The 15,587-nt window shown below is 50.1% G+C and overlaps 1 protein-coding gene across 1 annotated transcript in view; it reads left to right on the plus strand.

Annotated features, from left to right (window-relative positions):
• Positions 1 to 14,693, plus strand: part of LOC142578353 (fatty-acid amide hydrolase 2-like) — a 37,708-nt gene extending 23,015 nt beyond the window's left edge. Inside the window, exons 5-8 of the mRNA XM_075687749.1 lie at positions 176 to 330; positions 1,191 to 1,286; positions 6,781 to 7,359; positions 14,679 to 14,693. Coding sequence (XP_075543864.1) covers positions 176 to 330; positions 1,191 to 1,286; positions 6,781 to 7,359; positions 14,679 to 14,693 — 845 coding nt within the window. The remainder of the gene's footprint in view (positions 1 to 175; positions 331 to 1,190; positions 1,287 to 6,780; positions 7,360 to 14,678) is intronic.
• Positions 14,694 to 15,587: the final 894 nt, after the last annotated feature.

Here is a 15,587-nt window from a genome sequence, read left to right on the forward strand (position 1 = left end):
TCATTGCAAATTAATCAATGTTTTCTCCTGCTCGCAATTCAGCACCGAGCTTCCTCCAATCATGCTTTCACTGTCAGAGGGAAGACTTTGCATTTGCCAAAATAGGGTTTAATGGAGGTGATGATGGCGTTACCGTTGTTGTGCTTACCTCTGCCCCTTCTCACGCTAACCTCAGGAGTGGTGCCCAACACTGGCTTGCTGCCAGATGTTGGAGAAGATCTGGGGCAGTTCAACTGCGTAGGCCCCTTGGCCAGGTTCGTGGAGGACTTGCCGCTGATACTCAACGTACTGGCGGGAAGTGCGGCCAACGAGCTTAGACTAAATGAACAGGTGTGTACGATTCCATGGGGTGCTGTTGTAGAGCGAATCAACTAGTTACAGTTATTGTGCGCATAATGGACACAACGGTGAGGAATGCGAAAAATACAGAGCGTCACGCAGTTGTCAGTGTGCTAAGGTATTAAAATACTTATTGTAAAGATTACCATACAATAAGCCTACAACTCCAAAGCAATGAAAGAGCTCTGATAGAACATCCAGCTGAGTGAAGAACAATATTTTTGCTTGAATTCATTGTCATTGGTGGGATAAGTGCCGAACGCAAATGAGCTAAGGTTTTGGATAAAAAGAACGCTTACAATATCAGTAACTCTTCAAAACTACGATGAGCAAGAAAACAACTTAATTTGCTTTCTTTAAGCAGGGTAAGTTCTGTAAATCTATAGCCATCTACTCAAAGCTTTATGAAAAGTGCTGACTGAGTGCAAACATTTATTAAGAGTTTGCATATTGAGCAAAAAACTTATTTCATGAATAACCCGCCAGAAGTGCTTTATTCTATAAGTCGGGAAACGACTAAGATGTTAGCGTAGTTAGCTTTATTCCTCCCGGCACTTAATATCTCCAAATTTTTCGTTTAAGTCAACTTGCAGAAACAGCCTTCAAGATGCAGATCATAAGTCATGCTAAAAAAAGTTCAGCCCCACGAATTAAATAAGAGGAGGACACGTAGGCTGAGAACTTGTTAAATCAATCGCAGTGCAATCCTATAGATTTCCTAATGACTACTGATGAAATTGAAGTACATAGCTTCTACACACGAATGCAATATTGTGTCTCCGAGGTAGCGTGCATAGTAAATGATAGATCTTTGCACCAAATAAAAGCAAACAATATTTCTTTCTCTTCAGGTAAATCTAAAGACCCTGAAGCTGTATTACATGGATACAGAAGGAAGCCTTTACATCAGCCGTGTGACCACTGAGGCTCGCCGAGCAGTTAGACGGGTCAGTGCTTTCATTTTCATAGAATCTCCACTATGTCACTTTAAACATGCCATTGCAAAAGAAAAGGCAGGAGTGTGCTGTTCATATGAGTATTTGTCGCGAGATCATGGTTAATAGACTCCTAGCAGAGATCGACTGAACCACGCATAGTGTGGCTGGTGCCTTGTGATGTATGCCCGCCACTACGTACGTGTTTAGGTGTGTGCGTACGGTGTGCATATTGTCGAAAGACTGCTTTTACGTGGTAATAGCCCGCCCCCCTCTTCCTGATTCTTCGACGGATATTGAGACTACCAAGTGATCGTGTTAACTTCTTACCTGCTCATGCGGACAACTGAGAAACTGAAGTCGTACTGGATGAAATCGTGAAAAATTCTGGTCAACTTAAAATGTTCCCCGCATCTAAGGAACGGATTTAGAAGAAAACGACTACCTTAGGGACCGTCATTCATTGGCAAACAACGCATGCAGGACAGGCCCGGTTGGCGAGAACTCTACGAGGAGTATGAGGAATCTTAGCGCATCGCACTCTGAATTTGCTCAGTGAATCCGCGAACCTCGCTGACATGTGCAGCTCAACGAGAACGCCGGTGGAACGAAGTAAAAAATTACGGTAGAGCTCATCTCAAGCTGAATATGTAGGTGAATGTGATTAGCATTGAAGCAATGTAGCGACACACCGCATGGCCACTACCGAAAAGCGTCATCTATGCGGGGTGTATGCAGCCAGGCTCATCTTCGCTCGCACTTCCCTATGGACACGCTGAAGGCGAAATTTATCAGCTTCGCCGTGATGTCTGTGGGTGGCGTCTATGTAAATTTATATTCAGACACGATTGTCTGTTTGCTTATGGTGTGGATTCGATTCGGCCTAGCACCGGATAAATTGTAAAGAATGCTTTATTTTGGCCTTGAAGAGCGGCTCATACCCAGTCACTCATGTCGGCATCAATGACTCGTTGACGAGCGGCACATACCTAGTGTCACATATGCAGCGCCACATGCGCAGTGACATACGTTGGTGTCAGATAGGTTCGTTGAAAAGTGGCACATAACCAGCGCCCCATGTTGGGGTGAATGACTGATTGACGATCGGCACATACATAGTGTCACATCTCCAGTGCCACATGACCAGTGGCATACGTTGGTGTCAGATCGGTTAGTTGAAGAGTGGTATATAACCAGTGACCCATATGTTGGCATCAATGAATCGTTGATAAGCGCCACACACCTACTGTCACATATCTAGCGCCACATGCTCAGTGACATACGTTGGTGTCAGATAGGTTCGTTGAAGAGTGGCACATAACCAGTGCCCCATGTTGGGGTCAATGACTGATTGATGATCGGCACATACCTAGTGTGACATCTCCAGTGCCACATGACCAGTGACATACGTTGGTGTCAGATAGGTTCGTTGAAGAGCGGCATATAACCAGTGACCCATACGTTGGAATCAATGACTCGTTGATGAGCGGCACATACCTAGTGTCACATATCTAGCGCCACATGCGCAGTGACATACGTTGGTGTCAGATAGGTTCGTTGAAGGCACATTCCTAGTGATCTCATCAATTTTCCTCCATTTTATAACCAGTGCCACATGACCAGGGACATACGTCGCTGTCACGTTGAAGAGTGGCACATAACCAATGACTTGTTAGAGGCAGTGACTCACTGATGAGTCACATATCCAGTGCCACATGCTGAGTGGCATACGTTGGTGCAAGATGGGCTCGTTGAGAGAGAGAGAGGAATATGGGAAGGCAGGGAGGTTAACCACTCAAGGGTCTGGTTGGCTACCCTACGCTGGGGGAAGGGAGAAGGGGAAGAGAGAGAAGGGAGAGAGAAGGTCTAGAGACGTGTACGGAAATTACTTGAGTTAAAGCCACTCGCGCAAATCAGACGTTCTCAGGAAGCACAAAAGTGCCTTCACTGCCTTATGTGCCGATGATCGATGGGGACGGTGCTCTACTATTGTCTGTTCAATTTCCTCAATGTGTTGGACAAAGATTGCCTTTGTGCTTGAAATTAAGGACAATGGCGCAATAAGTGGTTAATGTTCTTCTCGCATCCGCAAACATCACATGCAGGACTATCAGCCATTCCAATTAGTACTGAGTAGGCATTCCTGAAGGCAGCTCCAAGCCACTACCGACACAGAAGAGACGCTTCACGTCGGTGCAGACCGGCCGGAGGTCTGAGTTGCAGTAGCGGGACTGGTTGATGTGCCATTGGAACTGGTTGATGTAGTTGATCCATCAGTACAAACGTGTGTTCATCGCTTATTTCTCGTACAAGAGAAGTAAAGTTAGTTGCTTGAGTGCTGATGATGGCAAGTCCGACCTTTTCTGAAGTCCTGGGATTGCAAGGTTTACTTGAGTACGGCGCACACACCTGACCTGAGAGAGCCACCGTGTGCGAAGACAGTCGCACTGAATGTCGTGTAGGGCCTATCTACTGGGAGACTTGCGAGGTGGTGTGTAGGGGTCCGGGCGAAGTGTCTCATGTGCACACGCATAGTTTCGTCTGTTCCAAGAGTCGAATCATGAGCGACTGCAATAACTTTAATCGTTGACGCACTCCGTGGTAGACCAAGGCATATCTTTAGGGCTTGGTCTTGGATGCTTTGGAGAACATTCAGGTTAGTTCTTCAGGTGTTGGTCATGACCGCTAGGCTGTTCCACAGGAATCCATTAAAGAGGACCCTGTACAGTTGCAGCATAGATTCTCACATAATTCACCCGAAGGGTCCAGGAGAGATTTCTGTCAATGACCACCCCCAAAAAACTGCGACTTGTGCTGTACGAGATCAGCTGTTCGTCGACGGATATCACGTATGGAGAGCTTGATTTCCTGGTAAACGGCACCGCTGCACAATTTCGCACGATATATGAAGTCCTTGTTCTCGAAGGTAGGATGATGTTAAAGTAGCTACCTTCTGAAGCCGCGCGCGAAGCTGCAGTCGCGTCACACCCGACGTCCAGGGCAGTTAAGTGCAGTTAGGGCATCTAAGGACGTCTGTGCTGCAGGCGTCTTCTGAATGGGACCGAGAGCATCGCGGGCACACGACGTTGTTCACGGAGACACCCTTTACGTGGCCAATCTAAAACCACTTGACACACTGGAGAGGCTTCGGTACGAATGATCGTGCTGGATGGTGGACATTTCCTAAATTGACGGAGGAAGGAAGGTCTCCTTCAAACAAAATCTTCACACAGCGGGTTCCCCAGTCTGAAAAGCCTTGTAATGAAAATGCCTTCTGTCGTTGGTTTGATCGGTATTGGCAAGTAATCACTCGGGATGGCAACGTCGACGTCATAAATGACGCCCGCAGTACTATCGCCGCCTGTAGGGATCAATGATCGCACCTTTACATTGTCGATCTCAGTTACATTACAGGGGCCTTCAAGGGCGCTGCGATGTAGCACATCAATTGCCAGAATATTTTTTCCCAAATTTGTTCGCACGTCTTTAATCTCCTTTGGTGTGATTCTCTTGAGTAACGTAGAGAAGACGTGCCTGCTGAGGAAACGCAAATTGGTCGCCGGGTCCGCGGGCATAAAGAGCACAGTGTGCGGCCAGCGCAGCGGTGTACACTTCACGGTAGAAGCACTTGGCGACGAAGATGCCTGTAGTAGTCTTCTTTTTGCTGATCTACTCATCACGACCTGAAAGTCATCGTCCGATGAGTCGTAGCTGTCCGAACATAACTCAATGGCCTCGCTGTTTGTATCGCTTGAAGCACTTCCACGTTTCCTGGACGCTATACGACCTGACGGCTGCGCATCAGGGAAGTCCTCGGAGATCTCTTCATCCATTGCCGCAAGGAGGGAGCGGCAGCTCCCCGAAATGCAGGGAAACAAAGAGAAAAAGCGGAGACAAAAGTACAAGCGTTCTATCAAAGAATGACTTCGTCTTCTCTCTAGGTTCGTTTGAAAAGTTGCATATAACCAGTGACCTAGTCGGTGGGCAAATGATTAGAGACACTGAGACAAAGCTTCTGAAAAGTGACCGAAGTGCGCCGGTACTACTGGTGTCAACACACGGCCTAGCGGAGAAGCTTTTGTATGTACCCTTGCAGACGCTACCAACGCAATAACGCTTGAGAGAGAGTATTCCAGTTACTCTGCCGCTTCCGCAACAATGAAAACAACTAGCGCCATTCTTGAACTTTGCGCGACAACTACCCTCTTTCACAGCACTCTTCACGGTCTCGACACGTTCTTAAACATTTCACCGCAAGAGCGTTAAGGAGCCCGTGTCGCAGAAAATCCGGCGTCTTTTCGGCAAGGTTTTCGAAGCACCCATACCCAAGCCTTCCATGGGACGCAAGGAATTTACTGAACTAATTGAATTTCTCAAGTCAAATACATGGGAAAATCGTAAACTATTACTTACACAAAACGAGCAGACATGATAGCTCTCGGATTGTAATTTGACTACATGAAAAAAATGGTTCTGTTACGCGAAAACTCAAAGAAGCCCTTTTTCCAGCGTTGCTACCATTCACAGACCAGCCACGGCGTCCGCCATTTGTGCGCGCTGGCGCGCGGGTGTGCTGGAGACCACAGAGCGGTGCGCACGCTTCCTTGCAATACCTGCAGCTGGTGCTCGCGTCTGTGGCGTCGCGGCCCACGCAAGTTGCCGCGTTTCTACCACAAAGCCCGCCTTCGTGCATAGCGTTCGCGGCCAGCGTTTCCCTGTAAGCATTGCGGTTGCATACACTCCAGTTGCCGGGAAGCGTGAGAAGCAGGCAGGGATCTTTGAATGCTATCGTGTTCCCCTCTTAAAGGCGAAGCTTAAGCGTCCTCCAAGTTTCGCTCTCTACGCTTTCGAATTTTTAGGCTACCTCGCAGAGCGACGGCACAACCGGCGGCAACTTCTCTGCGTCGTGCGTGGCTTCGTTCGATTACTCCGGAATCTGGGACATTTTGGCGATTATTTTGTACTTAAACGCTCACCGCAGGTAGGACAGTATGTGCGTGAGGCTAGGAGTGCATCCCCGTTCCACTAATGTGCAGGTAGGACAGTGACTCTTCTATTCTTTCAATAACTTTTCATGTTGGTGCCGTTGATGAGGTGACAGCTGCTTCGGTGATGTGAGCAATTTTCCGCCGCGGCTCCCAACACGCGTGAAAAGAAGGGAAGACAAGATGGTCTCGCACCGGATGACGTCGTTCCGTGATCGATGTCGTCGACTCAGCGGTTGGCGACGCAGCAGCTCGATTACGTGAGTGGAGGTAGCGGCCGTACATCGTGGCAGACACCGACATGACCGCCACCAAACACGTCGCTTCAACCTCCGCCGCGTGCGTCAGGTTGTGACCACTGTGCTGCGGCGAGTGTGATGTTACCGTTGTTTCGAAGATGTTGGACAAAGCGTACCCCAACCCTGCGCCTCTCTTGCAGTCAATCTTCTCTTTTGTTTCTGAAATAATCAAAATAGGTGACATTATTTTTGCAACGTTTCTTGTCTCTGTACTCTACACAGGTGACCCAGTACCTGAGGGGGGCGCATGGACTCGAAGCGCATCGGCTGCACCTGCCCGAAATGCGATTTGGCATGTTTATGTGGCTCACGGTGGCCGGCGTCAAGCAGCCCAAGCCTATGCCCGAGATGTTTCGTCCCGGTGGCTTCAACACGTTAATTGAACTGCTCCGCCATCTAGTGGGAGCTGGCCGGCACACACTTGCAGCGTTGGCGGCGTGCAGCATGGCGCCGCTTTGTCGCTTGCGTTCGAAGAAGAAGGCTGCGGACTACATCGCCTCCTTAGAAATCGCCCGCAACCGGTTCGAGGAGACGCTGGGGGACAATGGAGTGCTTGTCCTGCCCGCGGCCACCAGCGCTGCCCCGTTCCAGAATCAGGACTTGCTATTCCTTGATTCGTCTGGCATGACGGCACTGTTTAGCTTGTTCAAGGTGCCCGTCTCGGTGTGCCCTGTAATGCTGTCAGCGGAGAGATTGCCCCTGTGTGTACAGGTGGTGGCTAAGAGGGGAAACGACAGGCTATGCTTGGCTGTCGCCAGGGAGATCGAGAACCGCTTTGGTAGTGTTTGGATCGGACCGCTGGTACGATCTGTTGGGAACTCGGCGCTGACGCCCGTGGTTGTACCTGGGTCGCAAGCCCCAAGGGTAGCGTTGGCCTGGCGGCCTGGGGTACAACTGGAAGCATCCGAAGGTCCCGGCAAAGCATGAGTCGACTGGTAACAACGAAACAACTTGTTTATTTTAACATCGCAAAGAGTTGGCGGTCAGGTTTGACCGTAGTAGAGAGACGGGAGAGCACTTCACTCAACAGAAGAAATCGGAGCCCTCCCTTTGGCGTCCGGGGGCAGCTGTTTTTATACTCTCGCAGTTGAGGGCAAGAAGGAACCCCTCAAAAGACGAGCACGTGAATGTACAATGGGCTAATGGTGACGCACACTGTCGTAGCGATGCCGTAGCACCATGTCGAGCACGATCTCGTAGCACCCTGTCGTGGCGCTGCCGGTCGGACACAATGACTGTAATGAGAGGATGGTCCCTGCTTTGGCATCGCCTGTTTCGGGCACAATGACTGGAACGAGATCCCTGCTTTGGCATCGCCTGTTTCGGGCCCAATGACTGGAATGAGATCCCTGCTTTGGCATCGCCTGTTTCGGGCACAATGACTGGAATGCGAGGATGATCCCTAGGCGGTCGCATCGCCGCAGTCGCGCCTGGAAACACCTGGCGATGAGTGTTGCGGCGACGACGATCGGGCCAAAATGTCTGCCGCCCCGCCGCAGTCGCGCCGGCAAAACCACGTGTCGCAGGCGAAACGCAACAGACCGCCCCGCCGGGGGAAGGAGATCCCGATGGACAGGGGACTGCATCCGCTGTCCGGAGGGATGTCGCTCGATGATGCTCATAACCGAAGTCGGGCGTCCCTCGACGTTTCTTGAGCGCAGCGCACAGAGAAGGCCTCGTTCTCTTGTTCAGGTTCGCACGGGACACTGCAAAGTGACTTCGGGAGAGTTCACATTTTTGTTCTCGTTCCCGGCAAGCGTTAGAACTACGCTGAAACTCAACCGCTCAGTCAGCAAGCACGGCACAACCCTCACTAAGCCCTGCCAGGCTCTTTCCCCTTTTTATACCACTGCCTAGTTCCTTACAGTAGTCTAGCATCACTCAGAACGCGTCCACAAATTGAAAAATTGCACTAGAAAGCATATCATCACTTTGAAACACTAAACAAAAGCAATATGTTAAAAAAAATCCTGCCTCAGGAAGAAAAACATCAGTAACAAACAATTTTGAGGCTGATTCCTACGTTAGGGGCTTCGACTTAAGCCATCGGCGTTACCGTTGAGACTCCCCTTTTTGTAACGCACCTCAAAGGAATATTGTTGTAAAGCGAGGCTCCAGCGCAGGAGGCGGCCATTTTTGGGAGAGATGGTCTGCAGCCATTGGAGAGGGCAGTGATCCGTCTCAATGATAAACCTCGAGCCGGCTAGATAGCATGACAATTTCTGAACGGCCCACACGAGACATGCACACTCTTTCTCGGTGGCGCTATACGCCTGCTCACGACTGGTCAGCTTACGACTAGCATACAGGACGGGGTGTTCTACTTCTCCATTTTCCCGTTGGCACAGTACAACGCCCATGCCTCGCTCACTAGCATCGCACTGAACAATGAACCCTTTTGTATAGTCTGGCGATCGTAGCACAGGCTGGCTTGTTAGGGCACTCTTTAGGGCGCTAAAAGCTCTTTCCTTGGTCTCGTCCCAGACGACTGTTTGAGGCTCTGTCTTTCTTAGAGCATCCGTCAGGGGAGCCGCGATATCAGAGTACCTAGGGATGTACCTCTGATAGTAGCCGGCGACACCCAAGAACGACCGAATATCGGTCTTGGTGCGCGGTTGCGGAAAGTCTCGCACAGCGGCCACTTTTATTTCAGAGGGGCGGCGACGACCCTGACCAATCACGTGACCGAGGTAGACAACCTCGGCCTGTGCTAACTGGCACTTAGGAGCCTTTACTGTCAAGCCCGCTTCGCGCAGGCGGGTTAGCACTGCCCGCAAGTGTGTCATATGCTCAGACCAGGATGCGGAGAATATCGCTACGTCGTCTAGATACGGTAAAGCGAATTCTTGCTGTCCCCGCAACACTTTATCCATGAGACTTGAAAAACAGTATGGCGCGTTCTTCAAACCAAAACTCAACACTTTAGGACGGAATGTTCCCATTGGTGAAATGAACGCCGCATACCTACTAGCCTCTTCTGTAAGTGGAACCTGCCAATAACCCCTGACAAGATCTAGGGTGGAAATAAACTGAGCGCTACTAACTTTCTCAAGGCGCTCCTCGATGTTAGGGATCGGATAAATTTGATCCTTAGTGATGGAATTAAGCCTGCGGTAGTCGACGCAAGGACGAGGTTCCTTGCCCGGTACCTCAACTAAAATCAAAGGGGAGGTATAATCACTCTCACCTGCCTCAATAACACCGAGCTGTAGCATTTTCTTTACCTCAGCCTCCATAATATCGCTCTGGCGGGGTGACACCCGATACGCCTTGGATCGTACTGGCTCTGGGGAGGTAAGTTCTATATCATGAGTAAGTACCGAAGTCCTACCAGGCCTCTCAGAGAACAGACCTTGAAACTCTTGTAATAGCTGGTGTAGTTCGGTTTTCTGCTCGGGCGACAGCGGTGCTTTACTGATAAGGTCACTAATGACTTGACCGGTGTCTTCCCTGTTCGTCACTGAGCCTAGTCCTGGAAGCTCGACTGGAAGCTCTTCAGGAACGTTTATCATCATGCACACCACTGCTTCCCGTTGTCTATAAGGTTTGAGCAGATTACAGTGGTAAACTTGCTGTGCTTTCCGCTTTCCTGGCAGACTTACCACGTAGTTAACGTCCGACAGTTTCTGAACAATTCGTGCTGGGCCCTCCCACTGCACGTCTAGTTTGTTGTTTAGCGATGTGCGCAATATCATGACCTCATCGCCAACCTCAAAACGACGGGCCCTGGCTGTCCGATCATAATAAACCTTGGCCCTCTGCTGGGCCTTTGTCATTGCTTCACCTGACAACTCCTGTGCCCTTCTTAAGCGTTCGAGGAGCTTAAGCACGTACTCCACCACGACTGGGTCGTCGCCCCTACCTTCCCATGATTCTCGAAGCATGCGAAGCGGAGATCGAAGCGAGCGACCGTACACCAGTTCAGCTGGCGAAAACCCCGTAGCCGCATGCGGCGCGGTCCTTAAAGCAAACATCACCCCAGGCAGACACAGCTCCCAGTCAGTTCGATGTTCAAAACACAACGCTCTCAACACGCGCTTCATGACGGAGTGGAGCTTCTCAACGGAATTCGACTGTGGGTGGTACACTGAGCTGTGTAACAGCTTTACCCCACACCTTTCGAGAAAAGTTGTCGTCAAAGCGCTAGTAAACACTGTGCCCTGATCTGATTGGATTTCCGCAGGGAAACCAACTCGCGCAAATATGGACAGTAGTGCATTAACTATCTCAACTGAGCTGAGTTCTTTAAGCGGCACTGCTTCAGGGAACTTTGTCGCTGGGCAGATCACAGTCAAAATGTGTCTGTACCCCGTGGCTGTTACCGGCAGAGGTCCCACTGTATCAATAACGAGCCGTCTAAAAGGCTCCGTAATGATAGGTACCAATTTCAACGGCGCCCTCGATTTGTCCCCTGGTTTGCCCACCCGCTGACAAGTGTCACATGTCCTCACGAAATGGTCTGCGTCCCGAAAACACCCTGGCCAATAGTACTCTTGCAAGAGACGGTCCTTAGTTTTCTTAACTCCTAGGTGTCCGGACCACGAACCCCCGTGTGACAAGCGCAACAGATCCTGACGATAGCATTGAGGCACGACCAGCTGATCGAACTCCACTCCTCTGCGGTCTAGATACTTCCGGTACAGGACTCCACCCCTTTCCACAAAACGCGCAGTTTTCCTGGCGATACCTTCTTTGACATTGCAGCGCACGTTTTCCAGGCTGCCATCCTTTTTTTGCTCGGCTATCAAAGCCGTCCGGCTGACTTTTAGCAACCTATCAAGTCCGTCTGACGTAGGCGCGATGAGCAAATCAGTAGATAGCTCTTCTAACTTTCCCGCGTCGGGCGTTTCCTCTCCAGTATCTGGCGCCTTTAACGTTACAGACTCAAGTTTATTCAGTTCGGGCGTGCTCGGAATATCAGCTTGCTGCGCCTCTGACCCTTTTTCGTTGTTTGATAACGTCGGCCCCGCAACTACCGCCTTTGCAGCGAGCTCCCGAACCTTCGATCTGGTTAAGGCCAGAACACTAGCTTCACCAAACAAAAGCCCCTTCTCGCGCAGGAGGTGATCGGACCTGTTTGAAAATAGGTACGGGTACTGGGGTGGCAGCATAGATGACACTGCCGCCTCTGTCTCAAGCGCTCCGAAAGGTCCTTCAATAAGCACCTTTGCTACTGGCAGACACACGCTATGAGCTTCCACGGCTTGCTTGATCCACGCGCACTCGCCCGTGAACATATGGGGTTCTACGTAAGATGGGTGAACTACATCCATCGTAGCTGCGGAATCGCGAAGCACTCGGCACTCTTTCCCGTTCACGAGGAGGTCTCGCATGTAAGGCTCGAGAAGCTTCATGTTCTCGTCAGTGCTGCCTATTGAAAAAACACAACTTTTGGTGTTGTTTCCGGACACTGCGCCGAAAAGTGACCCGGCTTCTGGCACGTATAACAAACGCCCGCTCGCCTCATCTCGAACCGCTTTCTGCGTTCGGCTTCGGCTGCCGCCGTCTCCTTAGGTTCGGTCGCACTGCTTCCACTCGCATCCGCACTACGCGTGTTCCCCTTTGCTCTCATGGGTGTGAACTTCGGTCTCTCGAACTTCGAGCCAAATTCACCCTTTTGACCATCCTTAGCTCCGCGAGCTCGACGCGTCACAAACTCCTCGGCTAGCTCAGCGGCTTTAGCCACCGTACAAACGTCTGGCCTATCCAAGACCCAGTATCGCACGTTCTCCGGTAACCGACTATAAAACTGTTCTAGCCCGAAACACTGCAGAACTTTATCGTGGTCACCAAACGCTTTCTCTTCTTTGAGCCACTCCTGCATGTTCGACATAAGCCTATACGCAAACTCTGTATATGACTCACTTCTGCCTTTCTCATTTTCCCGAAACTTCCGACGGAACGCCTCCGCAGACAGCCGGTACTTTTTTAGAAGACTCGATTTTACTTTGTCGAAATCCTCTGCTTCCTCTCTATCCAAGCGAGCGACTACGTCGGCCGCCTCGCCGGGTAACAAAGTGAGCAAGCGCTGTGGCCACGTTTCCCGAGAGAACCCCTGCTTCTCGCACGTTCGCTCAAAGTTAACCAGGAACAAACCAATGTCCTCTCCAAGCTTAAACGGCCGCATCAGGTCAGTCATTTTGAACAATACGCGTTCTCCTGCACCGTGTGCCTGACTTCCATTACGAGCGCGTTCCATCTCTACCTCGAGACGCTTCATTTCCAAAGCGTGTTCGCGCTCTTCTTTTTTCTCTTGTTGCTCTCGCTCTTTCTGTTCTTTACGTTCACGCTCTTCTTTTTCTTTCTGTTCTTTAAGTTCGCGCTCCTGTCTTTTTGACCTCTCCTCAATAGTCTCAAGGCATTCCGACAGCTCGTCATCCTCAGCCTCTAACTCAAGAATAGCCTTTAGCAGTTCAGGTTTTCTTAGTTTGTCTGAGACATCCAGACCCAACTCTCTTGCAAGCTCCAACAATTTCGGTTTGCGCAACGACTTCAAATCCATGGCTGCTCTGAATGCTGCTTTCTCTACTGCTTACTATTGTCTTGCCGCAAACTAACCCGGCAGCAACGACAACCACAATTACCAGCTCTGTTTCTGACACTAACAAAAAGCCTGGCAAAGCTCAGAAGAAGAAAGTCCCGCACTCACCAAACCTCGCAGGCAGGAATTCCGCGCAGTCGTTCCGCTGCAGGCAACCAGTCGTCACACAGGGCTCGTTGCACTGCTCCCGGATCGTCGTTGAGCTGCTCAGCATACCGTCAACTGCATCTCTTCGCTGCTGGCCTCCGTTGTCGCGATCTCACCGCTGGCAGACAGTTGTCTGAAGTCGGAGGAGATCTCACCGCTGCCAACCAGATGTTTGGGATCGGACCGCTGGTACGATCTGTTGGGAACTCGGCGCTGACGCCCGTGGTTGTACCTGGGTCGCAAGCCCCAAGGGTAGCGTTGGCCTGGCGGCCTGGGGTACAACTGGAAGCATCCGAAGGTCCCGGCAAAGCATGAGTCGACTGGTAACAACGAAACAACTTGTTTATTTTAACATCGCAAAGAGTTGGCGGTCAGGTTTGACCGTAGTAGAGAGACGGGAGAGCACTTCACTCAACAGAAGAAATCGGAGCCCTCCCTTTGGCGTCCGGGGGCAGCTGTTTTTATACTCTCGCAGTTGAGGGCAAGAAGGAACCCCTCAAAAGACGAGCACGTGAATGTACAATGGGCTAATGGTGACGCACACTGTCGTAGCGATGCCGTAGCACCATGTCGAGCACGATCTCGTAGCACCCTGTCGTGGCGCTGCCGGTCGGACACAATGACTGTAATGAGAGGATGGTCCCTGCTTTGGCATCGCCTGTTTCGGGCACAATGACTGGAACGAGATCCCTGCTTTGGCATCGCCTGTTTCGGGCCCAATGACTGGAATGAGATCCCTGCTTTGGCATCGCCTGTTTCGGGCACAATGACTGGAATGCGAGGATGATCCCTAGGCGGTCGCATCGCCGCAGTCGCGCCTGGAAACACCTGGCGATGAGTGTTGCGGCGACGACGATCGGGCCAAAATGTCTGCCGCCCCGCCGCAGTCGCGCCGGCAAAACCACGTGTCGCAGGCGAAACGCAACAGTAGGCTTGACCTTTCATTGAAACCGCAAGGGCGAGTCTGACGGCCCGGCAAATGACACCTTATTATAGCTGACCCGTCTTGTGAGGGCTTTTCATGTTGGGTAGATTTGAAAAGAAGCTGTGTTTAGGTGTGCGCAATCGCAAAGGACATGAGTGCATCAGATGCAGTAGCTTGTACGTGTGCAAAATATTTTGTACATTTGTTATCGTGGAGAGTGAAAACATAAACCGTAATGTGCTATTTAAAAAAATTATGTGTCATGTGAGCGTATGAAAAAAATTTTCTATTGTTTAGTAATTTAAACCATTGCACAATAAGAGTATTTCTAGCGGTTTGTTTTACAGGAAATATAAAGAAAATAAATTGCAACTTTTTAGGCTTAACTCCTCACAGGTGTCCCTTTTGTGAAATCCGCGATGTCGATAATCATGCAGTCAAATTATTTAGTTTCAACGGCGCCTTCCACGCATTCCTCAAAGTTTTAGCTCTCGACGACCCTTTTAGAATCAGCTGGTCTGAGCAAGCGATATAATTTTTGATAGTGAACACTCACGTGAGCTTCTCTGACTTCTCTCTAGACATTAATTAAGATTTGTTTTACTCATTACATCAAAAAGACCTACATCAATGCGTGGAAAGCGCCATTGACAAGTGCGGCATAGTGGGCTTCCAGAATGAAGTCGGTCTAACCGCCAAGCAGTTTCTAGAACTTCTAAAGTTGTACATGGCTTTGACGTTCGCTGCTTGGGGTGACTCAACGTTTTTACAGAGAGAAAGTGCATGCATTGAATCCTGTCTCGCGCCTCTATTAAGCGACCTATTTTTCGCTCATTACGATAGGATTATGTGCACTATGCTGAAAGGGTCAAAGGTTGTAGAAAATTTTAGGTATATCGATGATTAGTATTTTGAGAACGTGACAATGAGTGCTTGGCTTCGGCCACGTCTGCTCTTTGTCCAGTTTTCGCGAACGCCTCCAACGACTTATTTTGTCATGTGAAGAGCCTGCTAACAGTTCCACTAGGTTTTCAGATCTCGCGCTTGTTTTCTCAAACAGTCATGTGTGTTGGTGCTATGAGCTCCGAGGGAAGAAAGCCATTCTACCATATTCATGAGCGCATTCCAAGCTAGTTAAGCGAGGCATCATTAATCCTTGTTTTAAAGTACGCTCTTCTAAAATGCTGCCATCACCTGGCACACAGAAGCTTTGAAAACCAGGTTTCGTGCCTAAGCGCAGCTGGCTACCCCTCACAAGTACTGACAGCACTGGCTGGCGGCATGTTAAGAAAACGTGATCACCCGGAATCCGCTGCCCAACAGAGCTGAAGCAGAAAAGTGGTTGTGATGCCGTACTTGCACCAAACTAGCCATAACATGAACAAAGTTTGGACCCCTGTTGGCGTTGACGTCATC

The sequence above is a fragment of the Dermacentor variabilis genome, chromosome 4 (genome assembly GCF_050947875.1).
Source record: "Dermacentor variabilis isolate Ectoservices chromosome 4, ASM5094787v1, whole genome shotgun sequence".
Taxonomy (NCBI): Eukaryota; Metazoa; Arthropoda; class Arachnida; order Ixodida; family Ixodidae; genus Dermacentor; species Dermacentor variabilis.